Genomic DNA, 22,476 nt, shown 5'->3' on the forward strand with positions numbered 1-22,476 from the left:
ATCAGCGCTGTCGTTCGAACCCTAAATTGAACCGTTGTTCAACCTCACGAGCGTCACGCGCATCACCATCATTAGACGCATCAAAAACCGCCATCGTAGAAGACCATATTTGTCTTCTTCAATGCCTAGCCACGAAAGTCTCCGTAATCGAAAAAATCACCGCAATGCCAATATCTTTCACCTGCAAATTCCAAAATCAACAGAATTCTAACTCGTCTAAACCATGAAACAGACCTATCATCATCTTCATTGCGCTTCATGAATCCAATGCGCCATTACCGTCAACTCTTGAGCAGCGCCGCTTCTTCATTCACAAGCAACCATGAACGCAAGTGAGCGGCGCAGAGGAAGAAAGGACTAGGTTTTCCCCTTTCCCCCAATCTGAAACCCTAATTTTGGGTGGGAAAGGGGTTGTCACGCGACAGCCCTTCATTGGTTGCGTCATGTTTCAGTCAAGACAAGTCAGCACTTAAAGTGTCCACATCATTCACTAATTGCACTGCTAGACATCTAACTGTTAACAATTTAAACTACGTTTGCAAAAAGAACTAAATTGAACACAAATTACGATTTTTAAGACAATATTAAACAGAAAAAAAAATTAGAACCATTTTGAATATTTCGGAGAAAAATAGGTATTTTACCTTAAAACTAAAACACATTTACTGAAATGGTCATAGCATTTTTATTTCTAATATAATAAATATAGGCTTAATTACCTACTTGGTCCCCATGTTCGGAGGTAATTTGCTGTTTAGTACCCGGTTTTAAAAATGTAGGCATTTGATACCTATGTTTTGAAATTTGTATCAATTGAATCCTACCCACTTAACGTCGTTATAAATCTAACGTTTTTCTGACATCAACTTTGAATTGTGGACGAGCGGTAGTGGACGAGCGTCCTCTTAGTGGACGAGCATCGTTGGACGAGCGTCCTCTTCTGTTGGACGAGCGTCCTCCACTGTTGGACGAGCGTCCTCCACTGTTGGACGAGCGTCCTCCTCTGTTTGGACGAGCGTCCTCCACTGTTCGACGAGCGTCCTCCACTGTTGGACGAGCGTCCTCCTCTGTTTGGACGAGCGTCCTCCACTGTTCGACGAGCGTCCTCCACTGTTGGACGAGCGTCCTCCTCTGTTTGGACGAGCCTCCTCCACTGTTGGACGAGCGTCCTCCACTGTTCGACGAGCGTCCTCCACTGTTGGACGAGCGTCCAACGATGCTCGTCCACTAAGAGGACGCTCGTCCACTACCGCTCGTCCACAATTCAAAGTTGATGTCAGAAAAACGTTAGATTTATAACGGCGTTAAGTGGGTAGGATTCAATTGATACAAATTTCAAAACATAGGTATCAAATGCCTACATTTTTAAAACCGGGTACTAAACAGCAAATTACCTCCGAACATGGGGACTAAGTAGGTAATTAAGCCAATAAATATATTATTTTATTGCAATGGCTTAAAACTAAAAACTAAGCAATAACTCGAGAAAGAAATGATAGTTAAATCACTTACATTCATTGACGTGATCTTAATTAAAAAGTGTCAAATCATTAAAGAAGTGAGTTAACATGAAAAAATATAGAAAATATTAGTTGAAAACTGTCAAATTCCATAAATTTTCAGTGCTTTACAAAGGAATAATATAATCATTAAAAAATATGAAAAAAAGAAAGAGTGAGTAATTATAATTTTTGTAATTAAAGAAGAAAGAGAAAATATAAAGACTGGTATAGGTTGGCGGGAAAATGTAACGTGAAACCCGGTGAAGTGGTGTGTGAGAGAAGTTTGGGAAAAGTCTTCTCTATGTTACTGCGGGGCCCACCAACGTTCTGGTTGCAGAATAAATAGCCTCTCTCGCACAGACAGCACCGTTTTCCCTCCAAATCTCTTCCTTTTCCCTCTCACTCTGCTCCAACCACTTTCTCTGGATCTTCCTCACACAGATTTTCAGTCACTTCATTTCCACTTCCAAATCCTATCATCGTATTTAGTGCTTCGTATTTCTCATCAAAATGGTTCAGACCAAAACCACTCCGAACCCCTCTAAAGCCGACGCCATCCACCCACTCACGCCGGCAAAAACCCACGAACCTTCATCCGTTTCTACCTCTCCCCCTTTCCCCCGCCGCAGCCTCCGTCTCGCCTCTCTCTCCGACGCCTCCCCCGCCGCTAGGGTTTCCGCCGCCTCCAACCGCCAGACCTTTCTTAACTTAAGATCGGGAAAGAGAGTTCTCAAGAGAGCGATGACAGACGACGCAGAGGAACAAGGCAATGACGCAAACGATGAAACTGATCATGTTGCAGTGGCGGTTGATGTCAATGTCACCGCGCCAGAAACTACAACAACGGAAAACTCAGCCGTCGATGTCAATATTGTAGCAGATGATTCCGGTGTTGGGGTTTCCACCCGGAGCCGGAAGCGCAATAGAGACTCAACCGGTTTCGAACACGAGGAGTTTCTCTACTTAAGGTCGGGAAAGAAGACTTTAAAGAGAACACTCAATTTCTATTCCAGAGAACAAGTTATTAACGCAGATGATGATGATGATGCTGATAATGATGACGACGACGATGGTGGTGTGGCAGTGGCGGTTGATGGTGACGTGACAACACCGGAATCCAGAACGGAGAACTCCGGTGTGAATAATGCACCTGCGCGAGTTCGAGAGCGTTCTAGAAACTCCAATGCAACGGAGCGCCGTTCCGGTTTGAGGAGGAACGATCATATGGAGCGCTTCCACGACATTGCGCGGGAAAACGCGTCGCGGTTTGCGTTCTTCGCACCGGAAGAGGAAGATGGTGACCGGTGGCCGCCGGTTCCCGAAGCGGCGCGTGAGGAAATTGAGGACTGGCCCGGTCCTTTCTCCACGGCTATGAAAATCATCAGAGACCGAGGGATGAATGTTCAGAACGCTCAAACAAGTTCGCAGACGAACTTGTGTGAATCTATTAAGTGGGTTCCCAATGCGAAGAAAGGGGATTTGGGCATTTTATCGGTTCCTTCGTTGCAAGATATGTGCTTAAAGATTCTTGTGAAGAATGTTGACGCGATTGCATCGCTCGAGAGTGTGCCTGATGCGCTGAGGCACCGGCTTAGTCAGTTGCTCTGTGACTCGAGGAGAATTAACGGTCACTTTCTGGAGCTTCTTGTGCGTGGAACTCCCACGGAGATTCGGTTAAGGGACTGCTCGTGGTTGACTGAGGAACAGTTTACGGAGTGTTTTCGAATGTGTAACACGGAGAATTTGTTGGTATGTGGTCTAAGTTATCTGATGGCTTTTCGTATTACTTGCTATTTTTGGTGCATATGAAACTTGAGAATTGGATTTTATATGATTATCATGAAGTTAACTGGCTTTCTTGTTTCTATTCTTGTTGGAGGTCTGTGGGTTGATATTTAAGGTAAGATAATATTATTTAAGATGGTTGTATGATAAGAGAAATCTGATTGAACGGTACCTGTATTTTGCTTTACAGCATTCAGTTCATTGTATGATCATATGGACTGCATTGTCTACTGTATGTTCATTTTTTTCTACTGAATGGACTTTATGTGTGTGTAATTTAACTAATTTTCCTTTGCTGGATTTTCATTTTGATTTAGTGGCTGAAATTGTTTACCCCTTTATGTGCCCGTGTTTGTTACTGGTACCAGTACTATTACATGTATTTGAATTTCTTTTCTATATTAGTTAACATGTTAAGCAATCACTTCTTCGACGTAGACGTAAAAGCGAGGATGAGGTGACAGTGTCCTGAAGCTAGTACTAATATATATTACTAGTGTTCTGGAGAATCTAAATTAGGTCATATGATTTGAATTTAACCGCAGGATGTCTAATATTTTTGCTTTCCTTTTGAAATCTTCATTAAAATTATATGATACACTTGTATATTTTGATTGTGCTGTGTTAGATGAATGGATATATCAGACGAGAAGGGTTTAAGAATGAATGCATTAAGGATAGAGTTCGGGTAGAAACTAATGTAGAAGATGGTAGTAACTTGTCCTAGGTGATTTGAGCATGTGTGAAGAACTGGATTGCCTGAGATATAGAGATTGGGACAGATATTATGCAATTCTTAAGGAAAGATATACATGTTGATAGTTTGTCTATAAACATGGTTTGTAATATTATGATAGGGTTTTTGGTGTCATTTGGTACATGTAATTCACCTTTGTTATTTGTTTGACTTGTTTTTGTTTCCTATATAAGTTTTTTTCTTGCTGTGCTCAATTTTAATTGTGTATTTTCGGGCTAACACTTTGTTCTTTTAATTTCTTGTTTTCTTTTTGAAAATTGATTAGCTTCGTTGTCTGGTTTTGTTTTTCAAATCCTATATTAACCAACATCTAGTTGTTTATTTACTTGTGTTGTAGGTACTGCAACTTGACCAGTGTGGGCGATGTTTGCCTGATTTTGTAGTAGTTGCGACTTTGGCACGGTCACCTAGGAATTTGGTTAGATTAACTACTCTATCACTCCGTGGTGCATGCCGACTTTCAGATGGAGGTTTACGTGCGCTCGTTTCTTCAGCTCCTGCTCTTAGGTCGATAAATCTCAGCCAGTGCTCCCTTCTCACATCTGCTAGTATATATATTTTGGCTGAATCATTAAGACATCTTCTGAAAGAGTTGTTCCTTGATGATTGCCAATGCATTGATGCTGCACTAATTGTGCCAGCACTAATTGAGTTTGAACATTTAGAAGTGTTGTCAGTGGCTGGTATTCAAACTGTGTGTGATGAATTTGTCAAGAATTATATTGTTGCACGTGGCCAAAACATGAAAGAGCTTGTTTTGAAGGACTGTATGTAAGTATCACTATAGCTATCTGTTTCATGTCAGGAGTCTGCTTCAGACGTTCTAGTATTTTTCATTGAAAATTTTATTTTAGAATGTTAGGTGATCAAATTTCTTGTTAAAGAAAAAATTAAACCAAATCGGAATGTGATGTTAGTTTTGGTTAATTGATCAAGTTTCCAAAACTTGTTAATCATTCTTTGGACATGGTTGAAATGGGACCCAGTTAGTTCTATATTTGAAATGGCACGCATTTTTCTGATATAGCAATTCCCTTTTTTTTTTACTTTTCAAAAGTTTTGTCCGTTGATTTATGTTTCTAATGTGCAGAAACTTGACCGATTCATCAATCAAAGTTATTGTTGAGCATTGTCCGGGATTGCAGGTGCTTGATCTTATGAACCTGAACAGATTAACAGATTTATCCGTTGGATATCTTACCAATAGTTGCCGCGTACTTCATACCCTGAAGCTTTGCCGAAATCCATTCAGGTGTTTTTTCTATGCTCCATTTTCTATAGTTCCTTGCCACAAGAGACTTGTGCTACACTCACTTTTGATTGTGTGCACCTGCTTGTTTGTCTATGATCAGTCTCGTCCATGCAAGAATCAAGTTTAAGTAGTTTTGAATTTTTAATGATTGTCTTTGTTCCAATGCTCTGAAGCGTTGTTTTGTTTCCCAGAAATTGAAATTTCAACATTACCTGTGTTGAAAAACAATTCTCTTTTGTTGACTGATTCCCTACTTTATATAAGTATTGGTTACAAATATTTCATTTTGTATTCTGATGTAAATAAGGTAGATTCACTGGTATACAGAACAGGTAAGCCATCCACGTGGAAAATGGAGCTATAAAGTAGGCTTGGTAGTAAAAGTGGAAGGGAGGAAGGGGATAGGTGGTGGACTCAAATCTCCCGCAAACAAAAACTAATTAAAAGTAAAATGTTCCATGTGGGGAAACCTATACTAGCCATAGGGAACAATTGAAGTAACGGCTGGGTGACAGTTAACAGAAAAAATAATGAAACATGTAAAAGTAATAACTAACCTAATTGCAGATATATTTTAAAAATAAGTTACTGCAGTTTGTGGGCATTACTCTCTTAGGATATCTTTTGTAACAAGTAGATTATCACATGTTCAGTACTATGTTTTGTATATTCATTTCCATTGCTCCATGATATTCTGTATTGGAGATTAATTATTCCTTGGTATTGTCATGTATGGTATGCTTGGATGGTTCTCGTTGGGATCGAATAATACTCTGGATTTTGTTGTAGTGATGAAGCAATTGCTGCATTTGTGGAAACCACAGGAGGGTCCCTGAAGGAACTGTCACTTAATAACATCAAGAAGGTACTTTGTCTTCTGGAACTCAATGATTTTATATAGACAGTTAGGCTTGTTCATACCAATAGTTCTCGAACATTGCGACGTGCTGGAAGAGGTGCTGTGATTATTAAAAATAACAAACCTATTTTTGAGCTTTAGCAGTAGTCTGCAGAACTTAATTGATGTATCATCAAAATATCATTTTTTTTTCTTATTCAATGCTAGTGTTCATAAATGCATATTTGGGTTCTGTTGTCAGTCTAATTTCTGCATTCTGAATACCTCATTTGTTTGATACAGGTTGGTTACCACACAACCTTATCACTTGCAAACCATGCGAAAAATCTGCACTCTCTAGATTTATCTTGGTGCAGAAATTTGACAGACAATGCACTGGGTTTGATTGTGGATAGCTGCTTGGCCCTGAGGTTACTCAAACTTTTTGGATGCACTCAGGTATATATATATCACTGATAAATTTGTATGTGGACGTATAAATTTTCTAGGTCACTATTCATCTTTCACGTGGGTTTTTATAAAGAAATGCTTTTTGCATTTTTGCAGGTAACAGATGCATTTCTTAATGGTCACTCAAACCTACAGATGCAGATAATTGGTTTAAAAATGTCTCCGGTTTTAGAACATGTCAAAGTTCCAGATCCTCATCAGGGTGCTTTGAATTATTCATCAGTCTCTTGGGATTTGGTATAAAATTAGTATCAAAATCAAAATATAGTGGCAGGCATATTATATCATAACTAAGCCTACGAAGATATTTCAAGTAGATCTTTTTTGCCAAGCCTATATAGTTTTGAGACTGGAGTGGAAGATTTGCATCTAATGTAAGTGCCCGGAGTTCGTGGAGCATTACCTTTTCTCAGGATTGTTTTCATCATCAGTCCACGTTCTGCTAGGGGCATGACATTATCTGTATATCTGTTAAATCCTTAACTAATGCTCAGTATTTAATATTTAATTTCAGCCTTATGCATTTTGCAAATTCGCGAATTGTCAAATACAAAGGCTCTCTCGTTGCATCATTAAAAGTTCATTTCAAATTTTAAAAAATCTAGACATAAAGGTTTCATGGAAAATATCTATTTCGATCACTTCACCTGACCTTTTACAACAGAAGCAAGAAAGTCTATACTTAGACTCAAAATACAAGATCCCATCTTCGATATTGAGTAATATATTTATGTAATGTTTAAATTAAAATATAATTAATAATTTAATACTCAAATTATTTAGAATTATATACAAATTAAAATTATAAAAAATGGATGAGCTACTGTGCTCCGTTAACCTTATCTGATAAAATCATAAATGTTGAATTTTAATATTTTCTCTTTTAAACTCCTATTCACCTCTATCCTATTGTAAGGTGGGGAATAAAGTGAGCTAAATTCACACACCCTATCCATCATCCTTCATTTCATTCTTTATTCCAGAACTCCAACTCTTCATTTCCTTTCTCAATCTTTTAAAACTCGACCTTTCCTGATCATTCTCTTTTGTCTTCAAACTTTACCCTTTCATTTGTTTCTGTCCTCTTAACCTCACTTGTCTATTGTATTATTTGCAGTTCGTACCGTGGGACGTGCTTCATAAACACACACAACCACAAAAATAACTTCTCAGGGAGACAAAAGTAGTTTATACAGATGGTAACACTTCTTCGAGGCATAAATTAAGTAAATCAGCGTAAAGGAACACACTTCAATAGAGAAGCAAACTTTTAACCACAAAATTAAATTTTAAACCAAAAAGGTAGAGACTGATAATGTTGCAATAAGAAATAACTTCACCCTTTTCAAATCCAATACATCTGAGTTTGTTTTTTAAATTACCCCCAAATTTCTTTTTCTTCAATACATATAATTTCAGGAAGAATATATGATACCTATACAAGCTACAGAATTAAATATCCACACATTGAAAATGAAGAGGGAGAAATAATCGAAATTTGTTACCTTAGTTAGGTACAAACATGGACACCTACATGCATTTACATCTTACACCTCTATGATGGTTACATTATCTACTTAAATTCTGAAATTCACAACTTTTCTGAAGCTACCCTTAGTATTTTAGGTCTGTAATCGCAGTAAGTATGTTTGTTCCACCAACTGGGAGTTTGCCATTTCAACCATCTGAGAAGAGCATGGAAACTGCCAGTTATTGCTTCTCACAAGTAGAAAAAATACATCATGAATGAACCATCAATTTCATCCTTAAAAGAATATCCTCTCTCCTAAATGTAAAAGATTACATAAGTAATCCTCAAAGTAGTTTTTCAAATATTAAGAAATCCATCAAAATTGATTCTATAAGTAAATATATCAAAATGCAGGCTAAACTCAGATATTTAATAATTGGAGAATAACTTGTACAATGTTTCTTATTTGTTGAACCAAGGATATCCTAGACTCGTAGTTGGAAGCTAGTTCCCTTTTAGATGCAGAGATAACAAAAGTGAGCCTTATCTCTTCAAACAAAGTCTTTTCATACATAGTCAGACATAGAACCCTTGACAATATACTAAGAAACCCAGCTATCAACCAATTGTTTCTTATAACCTATATAGTTCCATTACTTTAGAAGTTAATTGGGATAGGTTAATATTTTGAGGACCACATTAGTGACTTATTCGATCCAATGTAGATGGTGGAAAATGCACATGAACTAGCAATATTACCTCAAAACCCATCTTTTGGTACAATATTTGTGCATGACTATTATTTTTGTCCACATGCACATATACCTGTGTCACACCTGCTAAATGAATCCAGGAATTGTGAACTTTCAGTCACTTTTTGTGAATTACATCAGACAAATGAAAGCTACTCTCAAAAAAATGTTTGATTGTATTACCATTAGATTTTGCAGCTCCAATAGCAAATGACAACATGTTGCTTGCAATTCCCTGGCGCCGAGCTGATTTGATAACGCACAAGTTTGCAATGTAACCATATCTGCTTGGTGGTGTTCTGTTGATGCAGCAAAAAAGGGGAGCCTTTACCCGTTCCTGAAGAAATAATCAAGTTGCACAATGCATCAACACCACTAGTCAAGTAGACAAAGCAACAAAATGAGATAGAATGTGCAATACCCCAGGGTAAGTCTCCCCTTGAAGCAAATATCGGATGTTCAAATCAAGGGTTCCTACAACACTTTTTAATATTGAGTGTTTTGCATTCTTCTGCTCCTTCCTCACCTGTTAAACTTGACTCCAAACACCATAAGTTGAAACATTAAGGACAATCAACCATCAAACTATTTGTAATCTAACAGGTTTCTTCTCATTTTAGTCATTAAATCAGAGCTTTCAAGTATATATTATAACCTGAATTCTAAACTAAACCAGAATCTAAGATGAGGTTGATTTACCGTGATGATGCATGCGCAGCTATCACCGTTTTGCACCTTGCACCGTCTCTTTAATGCATGAAATTCCTAAACAATAGGAAGTCCTGTTGAGATTTTTTATGAACTACACTCTAGTTATACAGTACATACACAGCAGTTATATCAACTCCTACCTGCTCAGCAAATTTCCTTTTGAAGTTATCAACATATCTGGATAAAACAGAAGGAAAATCATTTGCACTCATCATCTATTTTGAACAAAAGCAAAAAATTTAGATCCACCATAATCTATGGTTAGATAGATTTATTCCTCTAATATTCAATTATCTTTAAATAAATGCTCAACATCGGACTTGTTGATCTGATTAATTGTCCCTAATTCAAATGTTACTCAATATGCTAACATGCTTAGCTACACAACACACCATGCCAAAAAGTAAAAGCTGAAGCCAGTGAAACCAAAATACGGTTTCACATTCCGTGTTTATAACTACTAAAAGATGTCTATAAAAGAACATTTGACCTTTCCCTTATGGGTGTCAGTCATACCTTTCATATGATCGATTCTCCCAGTGACTTTCTGCTCTCAACCATGCTGCTGTCTACCATGCAATTAAACAAAACAAATAAATAAATATTTGAGAAAGATACCAGCATCATAAATCATAGATGAAAATACAGACACTTCACATGTTTTCTTTATTTTTTTTATGTCATACAAATTATCATAGCATACCCAATACTCTTCATCAAGCACAGCTTCTCGTGCAACAAATTGCCCAAACTCAAACCTATTTACTCGACCCAATTCTTGATCCGATGGCTGCAACCGATCAAATTGGAGATCGTTGGAGTTTAAAATTTCCACTTTGGAAATGGGTGGAGTTGAAAGCTGCATAGAGAGTTCTTCCTTCTTCTTCATACTATAATCATTATTAATACTATTCTTCTTTGTCGGAGAAAATTTTGAATCCATGGCCCTGTTTATGTCAAACATAAAACATTAGAAGCTAAGAATCATACAATAAAAAAATATTCCCAAAATAAAATAAATCAAAAGAGAAAATTGAAACTCACATGGTCCATGATGAGGCAACTCTCAAACATTTATAAGGGCTTGGAGACCCATTGAAAAATAAGGTCCCAAATTCAGGTCTATGAATTGGAATAGTTGACATGGGAGACATATTTCTCTTCTAGATTCAAGGGCTTATGAAAACCCCGAAAGAATGAAAAGAAAAGAAAAGAAAAAATCTTTAAGTCTAAGGGTTCAAAAAGAAGAAACCCCTTTTGATGTTCCAATATGGCAGTGATGCAACATGTAAGAAAACTGAAATGAAAGAGAGAAGTGAAAAATTGTGGTTTGAAAATTACTTGTTTGTGCTTCTTGTTTCTCAAAGTTTGAGAATTGGCATTAGTGGTAAGGAGAGGACAATTTCATGGTGCTTCTAAGCCAAAGACTCAGTTTTGGATTGATGATGGTATTGGAAGATGTGTGGTGGGGTATGCTATGACTGGAGTCATGAGTAAGGACAATGAATATGTCTATCCATTTTACTTTTCTTTTCACTTTTATGATTAAGATAACACCATTTTTTCTCCTTTTTTAATTTTTAGACATTTTTGTTTTTAGCTAGGATTAGGTGATGGTAATTATATCAAGGTTAAGATAAACATGTCACTAAACTTTGTGTTTTCCTCTATCTTTTACAGAATAAAAAATGTTGGAGGACTCATTTTGTTAAAAAATATTCTTGAAAGATTAAGACTACTTAAAAATGTGTTTAGAAACTAAAAATTATCAATAAAATGTTAATAGACTTAAAAATGAATTTGTAAGAAAATAAATAACCAAAAAAACACATATAATTGTCACCTTTTATTTATAATCTGTCTAGCAAGTCACATGATAATTAATGGGGTTACTTTTTTTTATAACAGTGACTAAAAATATTAATAAATTAAATTAAAAACTAAAACTAAAAATCTGTAGAACAACTGAGGAATTAAAAATACATTTTACCCAATTGATTATTTGATTTTAAGAATACAAAATACATTTTCAATTGAGTCAACATAACATAAATATATTTCTAATCTCTTACTTTTTAGAAGCTTTTACTTTTTATACCTAAACAAATTCTTTATTAGTAATAAACAGCTATTTTAGTCACTACACCTAAAAAAACTAAGTATTGTTCCAATTTATGAAAATATGAGTTTGGTTTGTGGATAGAAAATACTTAGACAAAGGGATATTCAAGTCCCTGAATTGTGGTTAGTTTCATAGTTGATGAGTTGGGTCAAAGCTGGCAAACTTAAAGTTTTAGGTTTCAAGATTGTCACAGCTACAATTGGGACACAATGAATTTTAAAATAATAACTTTTGAAAAAGTAGAATATGCCATAAAACTTTTTTATTAGATGAAATATTTGGATTTTAAGAAAAATAAATTAGATTTGGAAATTAAAGTTATAACATTATTGAACAACTTTGTTTAAACATAAAATATAAGCAATTTTTAAAATAATCATTTACTTAAAAAGTGGATAATACGTTGTTTACTAAAATAACTAAAAAACCACTTGTTTAAAAACATTAAACAAACATATAAGAAATATAAATCTATTTATTTCATTCAATAAACAATTCGCACAAACAAACATATCATTTCATTTTGATCAAACAATTCATTACAAAAAAAAATTATATCTTATCTTAACAACTGTAAAAATATTATTATTCCCCTTGTGCGGAGAAGTTTCTTATTTGAAACTTATTATTCTTGAACTTTGCATTTTTTTTAGAAAGATGATAAAAATATATGTAAGATATATTTTATTTTAAATTTTTTGGAGGTATTGATTTTACGAAGGAAGTAAATTTATTTATTTATTTATGTTAACATGGTCAGGAATCTTTGGTGCGATTAAAAAACCTAGACTTAAAGAAATATTTTCTTATAAAAATGTTGAATGGGATTTTTTTTTATTGAATTAATTGTAATTGTGTTTGTTTGGATAGAGCAAGGAATGACAAGACATACACCTTAAACATTTTTTCTTTTTGTTATATAAGGTTTTGTCTTACCAAAGGACTTTATATATTATCAAATTTAATGTTTACAAAACAAAATTATTCCTGTAACACTTCATCGCACAATTTTTTTTGTGAAAATACTTTTTTAAAATGCTAATTTATGTGTTTATATAAAATATTTTTGTTTTATATTTTTAGAATATATTATATTATTGAATATTTAAAATATATATCCAACAATATTATCGTTTTAAGATAGTTGATGTTTTATATGATTTATAAAACTTAACACTTGAGTTGGAGCAGCTTGAGAAGCCTATGGTACATTTTGTAATTCAACAACCTTTTAATGAAATGATACAATTTGCTATCATGGTACAACCTATTACTATGATGTAACTTGTTAATGTGGTGTAACCTGTAGTTGTATAACCTGATGTGACTCAGCATGTTGCAATGCAACCTGTTGTGGTATCATCTATTACTCAATCTACTCCTACAGTCCAATTTGTAGCATCGTGTTTACCTTCTCCCTTAGTAGTTAATATTAATAATCTTGATATTACTATTGGTCTTATGCTAGCGAACTTTGATTTCTTGTCTGATATTCTTTATCTAAAGGATGTTAGTCCCATTCAAAATAATTCTCAAGACTTACAACAAATTGATTCACATCATAAAATTTCTCGAATAATCTCCAATTATTTTGCGTCAAGGAAGCTTCACTTGTGAAAGAATTGAAATTAACATTTATTTAGCTAATGTGGTGGAAGAGTGAGAAGATTCTACTACTAAAAAAGATAATGTGTTAGTTCAAACTACTAGGAAACCGTGTATGAGAAGACCTCCAAAGAAAGCTAATGCCAAATAATCTAAAACAAAGAACTCTAAAAGACAATCATGAGTTTTAAAGGTCTATTTTGGAATTTGAGGGGGTTGATTAATGATAAAACTCTTAATATGCTACCAAATTTGGTTAGTAACACCTACCCAATTTTCTTTTCTTAGCTAAACCAAAGACTTCTTTTAGTTCTTATCATGCTATTTTATTTTATTTTTTAGTTTGAACTTCAAGTTATTGGTTGTCTTTGAGTCTTCTTCAGAGGTTGCTAGATTATGGTTATTGGGTAGAAGTGATTTCGCGTCTGATATTATTGATATTACTATTCAATTTATTTCATTTGCTTGTCGTTCTTTTTTTGGTGTATTCGTGTTAATCTTCACGAGTCTTGGTGTATTCTTAATCACTTTAATGTTGTTCTTTGTGTTGAGGATGTGAAGGGTGGCGTTGCCCCTAGTCCAATCTCTTGTGTTGAGTTTCTATATTGAATCAATTTTAATGAGCTTGTTACAACTCATCTTCCAGAATTTACTATAATTGGTCAAACTTTCAAAGAGGTATGCATCATATTGATAGAAAACTTGATAGAGCTTTTTGTAATTTTCCTTTTCTTTAGAATTGATATTCTTGTTGTATTAATGTTTACTTTGAATATGCTCGAATCATCATCCCTTGCTTCTTTTTCTTTCTCATTTAGTTGAAGTTTCCAAACCATTACCTTTTTGATTGCTAAAGATGTGGATGTTTTATATGGATTGTCATTCTCTCATCAATAGCTCTTGGAATTCTCCTCCTTTTGGTTGTCCTGTGTTGTTTTTGCAAAAGAAATTACAACGTCTTAAAGTTTCATTAAAAGAATGGAATAAAAATGTTTTTGGAATTTGATTTAGATAATGTTTAATAAAAGAATGGAATAAAAATGTTTTTGGATTCTGATTTAGATAATGTTTAATAACAAGATTTGAATGCTTCTCCATCTGATTTAGATACATTACTAATTCATGAGGCCAAATAAAAGATGATTTAAATTCTACTATGGATTATCTAGTTGTTTATTAGAAGCAAAATGTTAAAATGAAAAGGTTTAAAGACGAGGATAAAAATACTGCATTTTTTCATGTTATGGTTTACAAGAGGTATAATGCAGCGACAAGGAAGGACACATACTTGATTTTTGTCCTATAATAGTGACTAATTTTCGTTTTAAAATCATTACAAAATTTTTAGCTTGGGGTGATTGCTAGTAAGATTATTTTTAGAACAATATAAATGATTTAAGGTTTTAACTATGTATTTATTTAATTTTTTCTATAATAAATATATTTTTTTCATGAATTTAGTATAATTTCCCATGTATTATTTTATTTTATTTTTTAATAATTTTCTATGTGATGATAAATGTATATAAATTGGATTAAATTTCATCCACTAGTTAAAAAGTATTTACATGCATTAATAAAGTAGTGAAAATTTATTATTTGTGAAGAACTAAACATGTTATTAATGAAAAAGAAACTTATTTTTGTGGATATGCTATAAACAAATGAAATATTGTTATTTGAAAAAGAATCAAAATTTGCTATTTTCTTTGTTTACTTTTGTTGACTACATGTGAAAAAGTGTACTCTTTGAGATGTTTTCATGATTGTGAAATGGAAAATGAAACTAATAAGGCAATAACTAAACTTCTATTTTTACTTGGAAACACATAAAATATTTTAAATTTAAAAGACACTAAAAAGGGTTAAAATAGTCTATAATAACAAAAAAGTAAATTTGCTTTCAAGATGAGAGTTCATAAAGTGTGATGCATAAAACAATCCATAAAATTAACAGATTGAAAATAAGAAGGGTTGCTTATGTTTAATAAAACTTTGAAAATATTTTTAAAATGTGGTAATTTTTTTTAAAGATCATTCTTAACAAATTATGTGAAAACAAGTGTGAATGATAAATCAGAAATGTTAAAAACAACATTTTCATTTTAATTTTGTTTTTATACATGATCATTTTCAAGGCTGGGCTTTTCAGCTAATTAATTATTGAATACTTTTATATTGTTAATAGTATAAAAGATATGGTATTGATACAATGAACAAAGAAAAAGTATTTTTTTAATAAAATCTTCATCTTAATATCTAGGATAAGCTTATTTGGATACAATTAATAAACATAATTTTAATATCAGTTAACATGACAGGTAAAATACGTACTTGTTGATGATAATCACCTTAATTTTTTTTCCTTTTTTTATTTCACCTATTTAAAAAAATTAAAGTTACCATCTTTATCGCAATATTTATTTTGAAACAGATAAATGATAATCATTATGATGTAATTCTAATAAATATAATTGACTGTAAACTTTGTATTAATTCCATAAAAGCTAAACATCATTTCATAATCATATACTTAAACTTATAACCACGCTGATGTTATCCCTAATAAAAAAGAGAGGATAGGATGGGGTCACAGTCTCATGACTCATAATGTTTATCTGTATGTGGATTAAAGGATATCTATAAATCAGATATTTAGAATTAACTATATGTTATGTTTATTTACACATAACATATACTTTAAGAAATAAATAAAACATAAAAATTTAAATATATTTTCTTAAATTTAAAATAAGTTTTTTTATTCATTTAATAGCTTGACATAAATATTAAAACTTATGTCTTATTATAGAACTGTATTTATGCCTTAACAACATATTCACTTAAATAATTAGTAAAATATTTACTTAATTATTAAGTTGAAAATTTAGGGTGTAGAAGACATTATTTTCTACAATCAAATTGTAAGTGCACGCTCATAAAGACTTTAATATCAAAATACTTTTCATATTATATAAAAAATTACATCACGAAAAATTGTTTTTTCAATAATCAAGTTATTATTGAAATTTTTTTTACCAATTTGTTTATGATTAATTCATGTAAAACTATTTAGTTTACCACGTTTAATTAATGTATTCTTTTAAGAGTGTTATTTTCTATATAACAAAAGTAGGGAATGCTTAGGGTTTAGGGTGCAAATAGCACGGACCAAAAAATTGGGCTTACGAACCACAGGCCCAGCCCAATTATTAAATGCCGTTCTCTCCGAGTTTGTGAGAATACGAAAGAGCAAGCACAAGCAGCAAGAGTAGCACCACCAAGCCACACAGCAATGGTGGCCATGGCCAGCACTGCCAATAGAAAAATCGAAACATACGAAGAGTTCGCGAAAGTTCACGCGCTGCTACTTGCGGCGTCGGGATTGCCGGAGTGCCTCCACCGGCGCCTGTTCGAGAAGCTCTCCGGCGAGTTATTTGACGGCGGCAACCACTTCCAGATCGAGCCATGCGAGGGCGGCCGTCAACGGCGCCTTGTTCTCACATCGGTGTCGATGGAAACGGATTCCGAAGTCTTCCTCGTTGATCACGCATGGACTTTCAGACTCTCCGACGCATACAAGCAGGTCTTCTTCTTCTTCTTACCATTCCTTACTCTAGGGTTTGTCTTGACGACATTGGTGTTTGGTGTTGCAGCTGCGTGAGGTTCCAGGATTGTCTGAGAGGATGGGTTCTCTGATGTGTGTGGATGTTGATGTGAGTTCAGATGATGGTGAAGATGAAGGGAACGGTGAGCTTGGTGTTGAGGAAACTTTGGAGAGGGAAGTTGGTGAGGCAAAGGAGAAAGGAAATGGGACGTTACGGTGGCTGGAGCTTGAAGGGCTTAACATTGATGATGCTATGCTTGTGTCTCTAGCCTTGCCAACTAGGTTTCCGGTTAGTAACCCTCTTTTCTTTTTTTACCTTTTCATTTTGGAAAATACTTTGGTAAATTAATAATGCCTATCATATTTTATACATGTATATGTATGTATATATATGTATGTATACACACTTAAAAACAATAAAACAAGAGAGAGAGAGAGAGTGAAAGAAATTATATTAAATAAAATATGAGAGTGAGCAGATGCATAAGAAAATTTAAGGATAAGAATATATCTAGCTAGAAGGGCAATCTAAAATGGAAATTTTCTGCTTTGATAATTGTAGATTATTGTTTAGAGGAAACAGTTTTTACATTGATTTTCGTGGTAATCCAAATCGTAAGATGAGAGATGTGAATTGCTATAGGTAAACTTGTTATAAGATTAATATCATTTCATTCTTTCTTTTCCTTTATGTCAGAGAGTAATTTGATTTTAATTCAATGGTTCGAGTTATTTAAATTGCATAATCATCAATTACTTGTTGGGTAAACAGCCCTAATCAATAAGATTATAATTCAATTCGTGGCGATCATAAGTTGAAAGTTCATATTCTTCTGTCATTGATAAATTATTTGTTGGGCAACACTCAATATAATTACCACAAAATATACAGATTCCAAAATCAATACTGTAATTAAGCAACCGTTTTTTTCGAATATCAGTTTCTAGTTTCCAATCAACAATGGGTAGATCTATAGGACAGACGCTGACGTATTTCACAAGTAATATATTTGACCGAAAAATGTTTGTTATTTTTTCATTGTGATTTCTGGGTGACTGTAGGGCATAGAAGTAATTTTTTTTCCAAACATTTTTAAATAAAAATAAAATATTAGAGGAAAATATAGGTTCCGAGGGTACAAAATAATAAGGTGGCAGCGGAAAAAAAAACTGATTATAAGAGTATTGAACAGTTACTATAGTTCAAAAGAGGAATAATGAAAGTTCATAAATTATTCGAAGATGAAATTGTCTAATGAATTGTGACGCCTAAAGTGGTTATTTCCTTTATGGTATGGAAGTATGGATTATCACTTCAGATTGATTAATCAGGTAAACGTCAGGATATATAAACTTTAATGTTATATATTATAATTTTTTTTATTACTATTATGATCTCAGTTCTTGTTTTTCATTTATGGTCATCATTTCGTAATTTGAATACTCACACACTCTCTTCCCGTTTCATTGTGTCAGGATTTAGTGGCACTTAGCCTGCTTGGAAACAAGCTCAATAGTGCCGAAGTGGTTGTTCAGGAAGTTATCAAACTTAAGCATCTCAAAGGAATATGGCTCAACAATAACCTAGGTCTTAAAAATTGGTAACTTTTCTAATATCTAAAAATTGATAATTGAACCATGTGTTCTTGTTATAAAGAGAACTAAATTACTGTACCTCTCTTCCAGTGATGGTAAGCTTGCAGGTTTGATTCTTAAGGAGTTGCCTGAACTTGAAATTTATAATTCAAGTTTCACAAGCAATTTTGGGGAGTGGGCGTTGGGCTTTTGTGCAGGGATATACGGAAAGGATAACCCTGTAAATGCTGATCACACTTCACTGCACACTGTGTCTTCTCTTGACCTTTCAAATAGGAACATTCACAATTTAAAGAATAAGGTTGAACAATTTCTTACGCTTATTTTTCTATATGCTTTTTTCATCCTTTTATTTGTAGCATGCGTTTCGTCATATTACTCAAGGGACTTTAATGCATTATTTCACTCGAATAAAATTTGGTTGTATGAGTTAAAAATCTGGGAATTTCATATCTTACCCAGGTGATGCCAAACGAATGTTTTTATGAATTAAAGATGTTAATAATTGATATTCTACACCAATTCATTGCTTGTTTTTTCATTCCAAATGTTTTAGTGAATTTTCCATTTTCACAGGCATTTACACCCATTTGTTTGCCATCTCTTACGTACTTGAACATTCAAGGAAATCCATTGGAGCAGAACTCAGTTGGTGACTTGTTAGATCTGCTGCAGAGATTCCCTTGCCTGCGTTCATTGGAGGTAGATTTGATTTTCGTTGTCATATTTTATTATCCCTCAAAATTTCCTTTGTTATTTATTTAGTTTTGTCTACAAACTTTATGAATGGTGTTTTGGCCTTTGATAATTTGAGCAATTTTCAGGTTGATATTCCAGGTCCACTGGGACGAAGGGCCATTGATATTCTGGAATCTCTTCCAAACATTTCTGAGCTAAATGGTATCGATGCATCCAAAATATTGGAAACAGGAAAGCATGTTATTGATTCAATGCTTCTTCCTCGTCTTCCTGAATGGACTCCTGATGAGCCGCTTGCTGATCGTATTATAAATGCAATGTGGCAACATCTAATGACATATAGACTTGCAGATGAAGAAAAGTTAGACGAAACACCAGTATGGTATGACCTGCATATAGTTTTACTTTCTATATTTTAATTTAGCACTAGTTTTCTTTGGGTCAATAAGCGCATTTTCTAATTTTTCGTTTTATTTCATCAAGGTTGTCTGGTTTATGCTTTAATTTTTGTCACGCAACTTGAATCCTTGGATCCATGTTTGACTACTCAAATTTTTGGGTTTAGTAAAATTCAAGTGTCACATGAACCATGTTGGTTTTTCCCAATGATACCTTACTTGAACAGCACATTCTTTTGGATATTTTTCAGGTATGTGATGGATGAGCTAGGTTCAGCTTTGCGGCATAGTGATGAGCCAAATTTCAGAGTGGCACCATTTTTGTTCATGCCAGAGGGCAATCTAGCATCAGCTGTGAGGTGGTTATCTTCTATATTTTCATTATTATCTGTATTTTGATTTAGTCGTATTTTCATGCTTTACGAATGTATATGCTACTTTACTGCATAATTATACTTCACATATTATTCAACACCTTTGGTGTGATAAAAGATCCTTTTATAAGTTTTGATTCTTGTATTGATGTATCCCGCGTTCATTACCAACATGGTTTTTGTTAGAGAATTCTGTATTCTCTTCTCCCCACATTACATGGACTTATGCATGGCTTCTGGATTTGTAATGTGTTAAAATTGATCAAAGTATTAACTCTCACATTTTCTCCAGCTTTTCTATTCTATGGCCAACACAGAATGTTCGGAAAGGTGATGAGTGCACACGCGATTATCTTCTTGGTATTGGGGAAGATAAGCAACGTTCTGCCAGGCTTACTGCCTGGTTCCACACTCCAGAAAACTACTTTATCCGTGTATTTCTCCTATTGCTAAGATAGATTATGGTTCTGTTTGTGGTTAAATATCTATCTCACTATCAGGAAGTTTTGGAGCTAATTACCTTCCTGCTTTCAGGCATATGAGAAGCACCGTCAAAAATTGTTGTCCACAAGTTTAATGCCTCCCACCTTTCAGTATTCTGGGACTCAAAGTATTCATCGACATGGTGGACGTCCATTGCTTGTTTACACAGATATACCTCACGTAGAGGAATACTTGACACATCCCGAGTTTGCAATCAGTAAGTTTAATGCATGCAGGCTTGAGCTTTCTCTCGATATTTATTCTGTTCTTTGCTGCAGTTCATAATTAATGGTTAAATGTGACTTGGAACATATTGACAATTCATTTGAAGAGACTAAATTCAAATTTACTTATTGATTTTAACCTTTTTATGCTGTCAGAAAATTCTTTTGGATTTTATCATTGTTGGCATCACGTATAAAATGTTATACTTTGTATTGTTGACCTTCTTTTTGAATGTTTGAATGACTACAGCAAATGAACCAAAAGATGCAGATATAATATGGACAAGTGTGCAGGTAGATGAGGACATGAAGAAAGCTACTGGAATAACGGATCAGCAATACATTAATCAATATCCTTTTGAAGCATGTCTTGTTATGAAGCATCATTTGGCAGAGACAATTCAAAAGGTGATAGTAGTTAACTAAGATTTAATGACTGATCTGTGTCACTGGCATGGAGCATTTATTTTCTTTTTTAAGTGAGGCTTTTTAGAACCTTAGCTTTTTCTCGGGGTGGTGATGAGATGGTTTACGTTGCTACAGGCACATGGATCTCCCCAATGGTTGCAGCCTACTTATAATCTCGAAACACACCTATCTCAACTTATTGGTGACTATTGTATTCGCAAAAGGGAAGGACTAGACAATCTTTGGATCTTAAAACCCTGGAACATGGCCCGCACCATTGATACTACTGTAACTGATAATTTGCCTGCAATAATCCGGCTCATGGAAACTGGTCCCAAAATTTGCCAGAAGTATATTGAACAGCCCGCATTGTTCCAGGGGAAAAAGTTTGATCTCCGTTACATAGTACTGGTTCGGAGCATGCATCCTCTGGAGATATTCCTGTCAGATTGTTTCTGGGTACATTTATTCTTCTTTTTGAGTGAAGAAAATTTGTCAAGTTTTTTTTTCTTTTCTCTTGAATGATTCTAACGGAATTAGGTTTTATATTTCATTTTCAGGTTAGGATTGCCAACAACCAATATTCTTTGGCCAGAAGTAGTTTGTTTGAGTATGAAACTCATTTCACTGTTATGGTATGTCTTGAGTAACATTTTACTCAGCAACTAGAGGGATTCAGATTGAAACTTGATTGAAATATTTGATATTTCAATGTTTTCCTCTTCTCAACAAGTTCTAATATAAGTCATTTCATGGATTATAGAACTATCGTGGAACCATAAATCATAAGAATGCCAGCGAATTTGTGAGGGAATTTGAGGAAGAACATCAAGGTAATGGGTACTTCCTCATGTTTAGCCTCTGTCACTTTTAGGATGAGTGTTTAGTGTCTCTGTATTTCAAATGACTAATTAATACAAATTCCCATCTCTGTATCTCTTTCAGTTAAATGGTTGGATATACACACAAGAGTAAGGAAAATGATTCGTTCAGTATTTGAGGGAGCTGCTGTTGCCCATCCTGAGATGCACAGTCCAACATCAAGGGCAATGTATGGTGTAGATGTCATGTTGGACAGCTCTTTCCAACCCAAGTTACTAGAGGTTTGTAAATGAAACGTTGGGTTCCTTTTAGTCCTAGGATTTTGTATTTGGCATAATGTGAAACATGCATTTTTTTTAATGCAGGTAACTTACTGCCCGGATTGTACAAGAGCTTGCAAATATGACATGGATATTGTAATTGGAGAGGGAGGCGTTGCTAAAAGTTGTGATTTCTTCAATAATGTGTTCAGGTGTCTTTTTTTGAATGAAACTTCACAAGTGAGTCAATTGTAATTCAGTATTTTTATTTTTGTGACCATATCCAAAGCTTGAACAAGGTTTTATAATTTGTGACCTCACTTGGTTTATCCTCGCTCA

At 34.1% G+C, this 22,476-nt stretch overlaps 3 protein-coding genes across 4 annotated transcripts; 2 read left to right on the forward strand and 1 right to left on the reverse strand.

Annotated features, from left to right (window-relative positions):
• The first annotated feature begins 1,854 nt into the window (after window positions 1-1,854).
• On the forward strand, window positions 1,855-7,137 carry LOC124834177 (F-box/LRR protein). The gene is made up of 6 exons (XM_047308814.2): window positions 1,855-3,251; window positions 4,382-4,815; window positions 5,135-5,296; window positions 6,086-6,161; window positions 6,438-6,593; window positions 6,702-7,137. The coding sequence occupies exons 1-6, from the start codon at window positions 2,013-2,015 to the stop codon at window positions 6,846-6,848; spliced, it is 2,214 nt and encodes a 737-aa protein (XP_047164770.1). The 5' UTR covers window positions 1,855-2,012; the 3' UTR covers window positions 6,849-7,137.
• A 784-nt stretch (window positions 7,138-7,921) lies between these two features.
• On the reverse strand, window positions 7,922-11,008 carry LOC124834178 (Acyl-CoA N-acyltransferases (NAT) superfamily protein). Of its 2 annotated transcripts, none has more exons than XM_047308816.2 (9): window positions 10,584-11,008; window positions 10,243-10,486; window positions 10,056-10,108; window positions 9,680-9,716; window positions 9,528-9,593; window positions 9,250-9,354; window positions 9,012-9,165; window positions 8,836-8,912; window positions 7,922-8,290 (listed from the first exon to the last, which is right to left on the reverse strand). In XM_047308816.2, exons 1-9 carry the CDS (start codon window positions 10,691-10,693, stop codon window positions 8,228-8,230), a joined length of 909 nt encoding a protein of 302 aa, XP_047164772.1. In that variant the 5' UTR covers window positions 10,694-11,008; the 3' UTR covers window positions 7,922-8,227. The 2 variants fall into 2 exon arrangements, with proteins under 2 accessions (XP_047164772.1, XP_047164771.1); XM_047308815.2 differs by having other exon boundaries at window positions 8,836-8,915.
• Window positions 11,009-16,510: 5,502 nt separating this feature from the next.
• On the forward strand, window positions 16,511-22,466 carry LOC124834181 (tubulin-tyrosine ligase). Its single transcript, XM_047308822.2, has 15 exons — window positions 16,511-16,852; window positions 16,923-17,162; window positions 18,350-18,474; window positions 18,560-18,770; window positions 19,046-19,171; window positions 19,294-19,550; window positions 19,818-19,925; window positions 20,233-20,374; window positions 20,475-20,640; window positions 20,898-21,055; window positions 21,191-21,514; window positions 21,616-21,690; window positions 21,819-21,888; window positions 22,001-22,158; window positions 22,243-22,466. Exons 1-15 carry the CDS (start codon window positions 16,562-16,564, stop codon window positions 22,390-22,392), a joined length of 2,601 nt encoding a protein of 866 aa, XP_047164778.1. The 5' UTR covers window positions 16,511-16,561; the 3' UTR covers window positions 22,393-22,466.
• The last annotated feature ends 10 nt before the right edge of the window (window positions 22,467-22,476 follow it).

This window comes from Vigna umbellata, chromosome 2 (assembly GCF_029865625.1).
Source record: "Vigna umbellata cultivar VRB3 chromosome 2, Vumbellata_1.0, whole genome shotgun sequence".
NCBI lineage: Eukaryota > Viridiplantae > Streptophyta > Magnoliopsida > Fabales > Fabaceae > Vigna > Vigna umbellata.

Bases quoted from the DNA above. Each gene is read 5' to 3' on its own strand.
- LOC124834177 (XM_047308814.2), top strand. From the start codon at position 2,013: ATGGTTCAGACCAAAACCACTCCGAACCCCTCTAAAGCCGACGCCATC. The intron at 3,252-4,381 runs GTATGTGGTCTA...CTTGTGTTGTAG, and splicing joins GTAACACGGAGAATTTGTTG to GTACTGCAACTTGACCAGTG. The intron at 4,816-5,134 runs GTAAGTATCACT...TCTAATGTGCAG, and splicing joins CTTGTTTTGAAGGACTGTAT to AAACTTGACCGATTCATCAA.
- LOC124834181 (XM_047308822.2), top strand. From the start codon at position 16,562: ATGGTGGCCATGGCCAGCACTGCCAATAGAAAAATCGAAACATACGAA. The intron at 19,172-19,293 runs GTAGATTTGATT...AGCAATTTTCAG, and splicing joins CTTGCCTGCGTTCATTGGAG to GTTGATATTCCAGGTCCACT. The intron at 21,056-21,190 runs GTGATAGTAGTT...ACGTTGCTACAG, and splicing joins TGGCAGAGACAATTCAAAAG to GCACATGGATCTCCCCAATG.
- LOC124834178 (XM_047308815.2), bottom strand. From the start codon at position 10,693: ATGTCTCCCATGTCAACTATTCCAATTCATAGACCTGAATTTGGGACC. The intron at 10,487-10,583 runs GTGAGTTTCAAT...TGACATAAACAG, and splicing joins GTTGCCTCATCATGGACCAT to GGCCATGGATTCAAAATTTT. The intron at 10,109-10,242 runs GTATGCTATGAT...ATTGCATGGTAG, and splicing joins TGCTTGATGAAGAGTATTGG to ACAGCAGCATGGTTGAGAGC.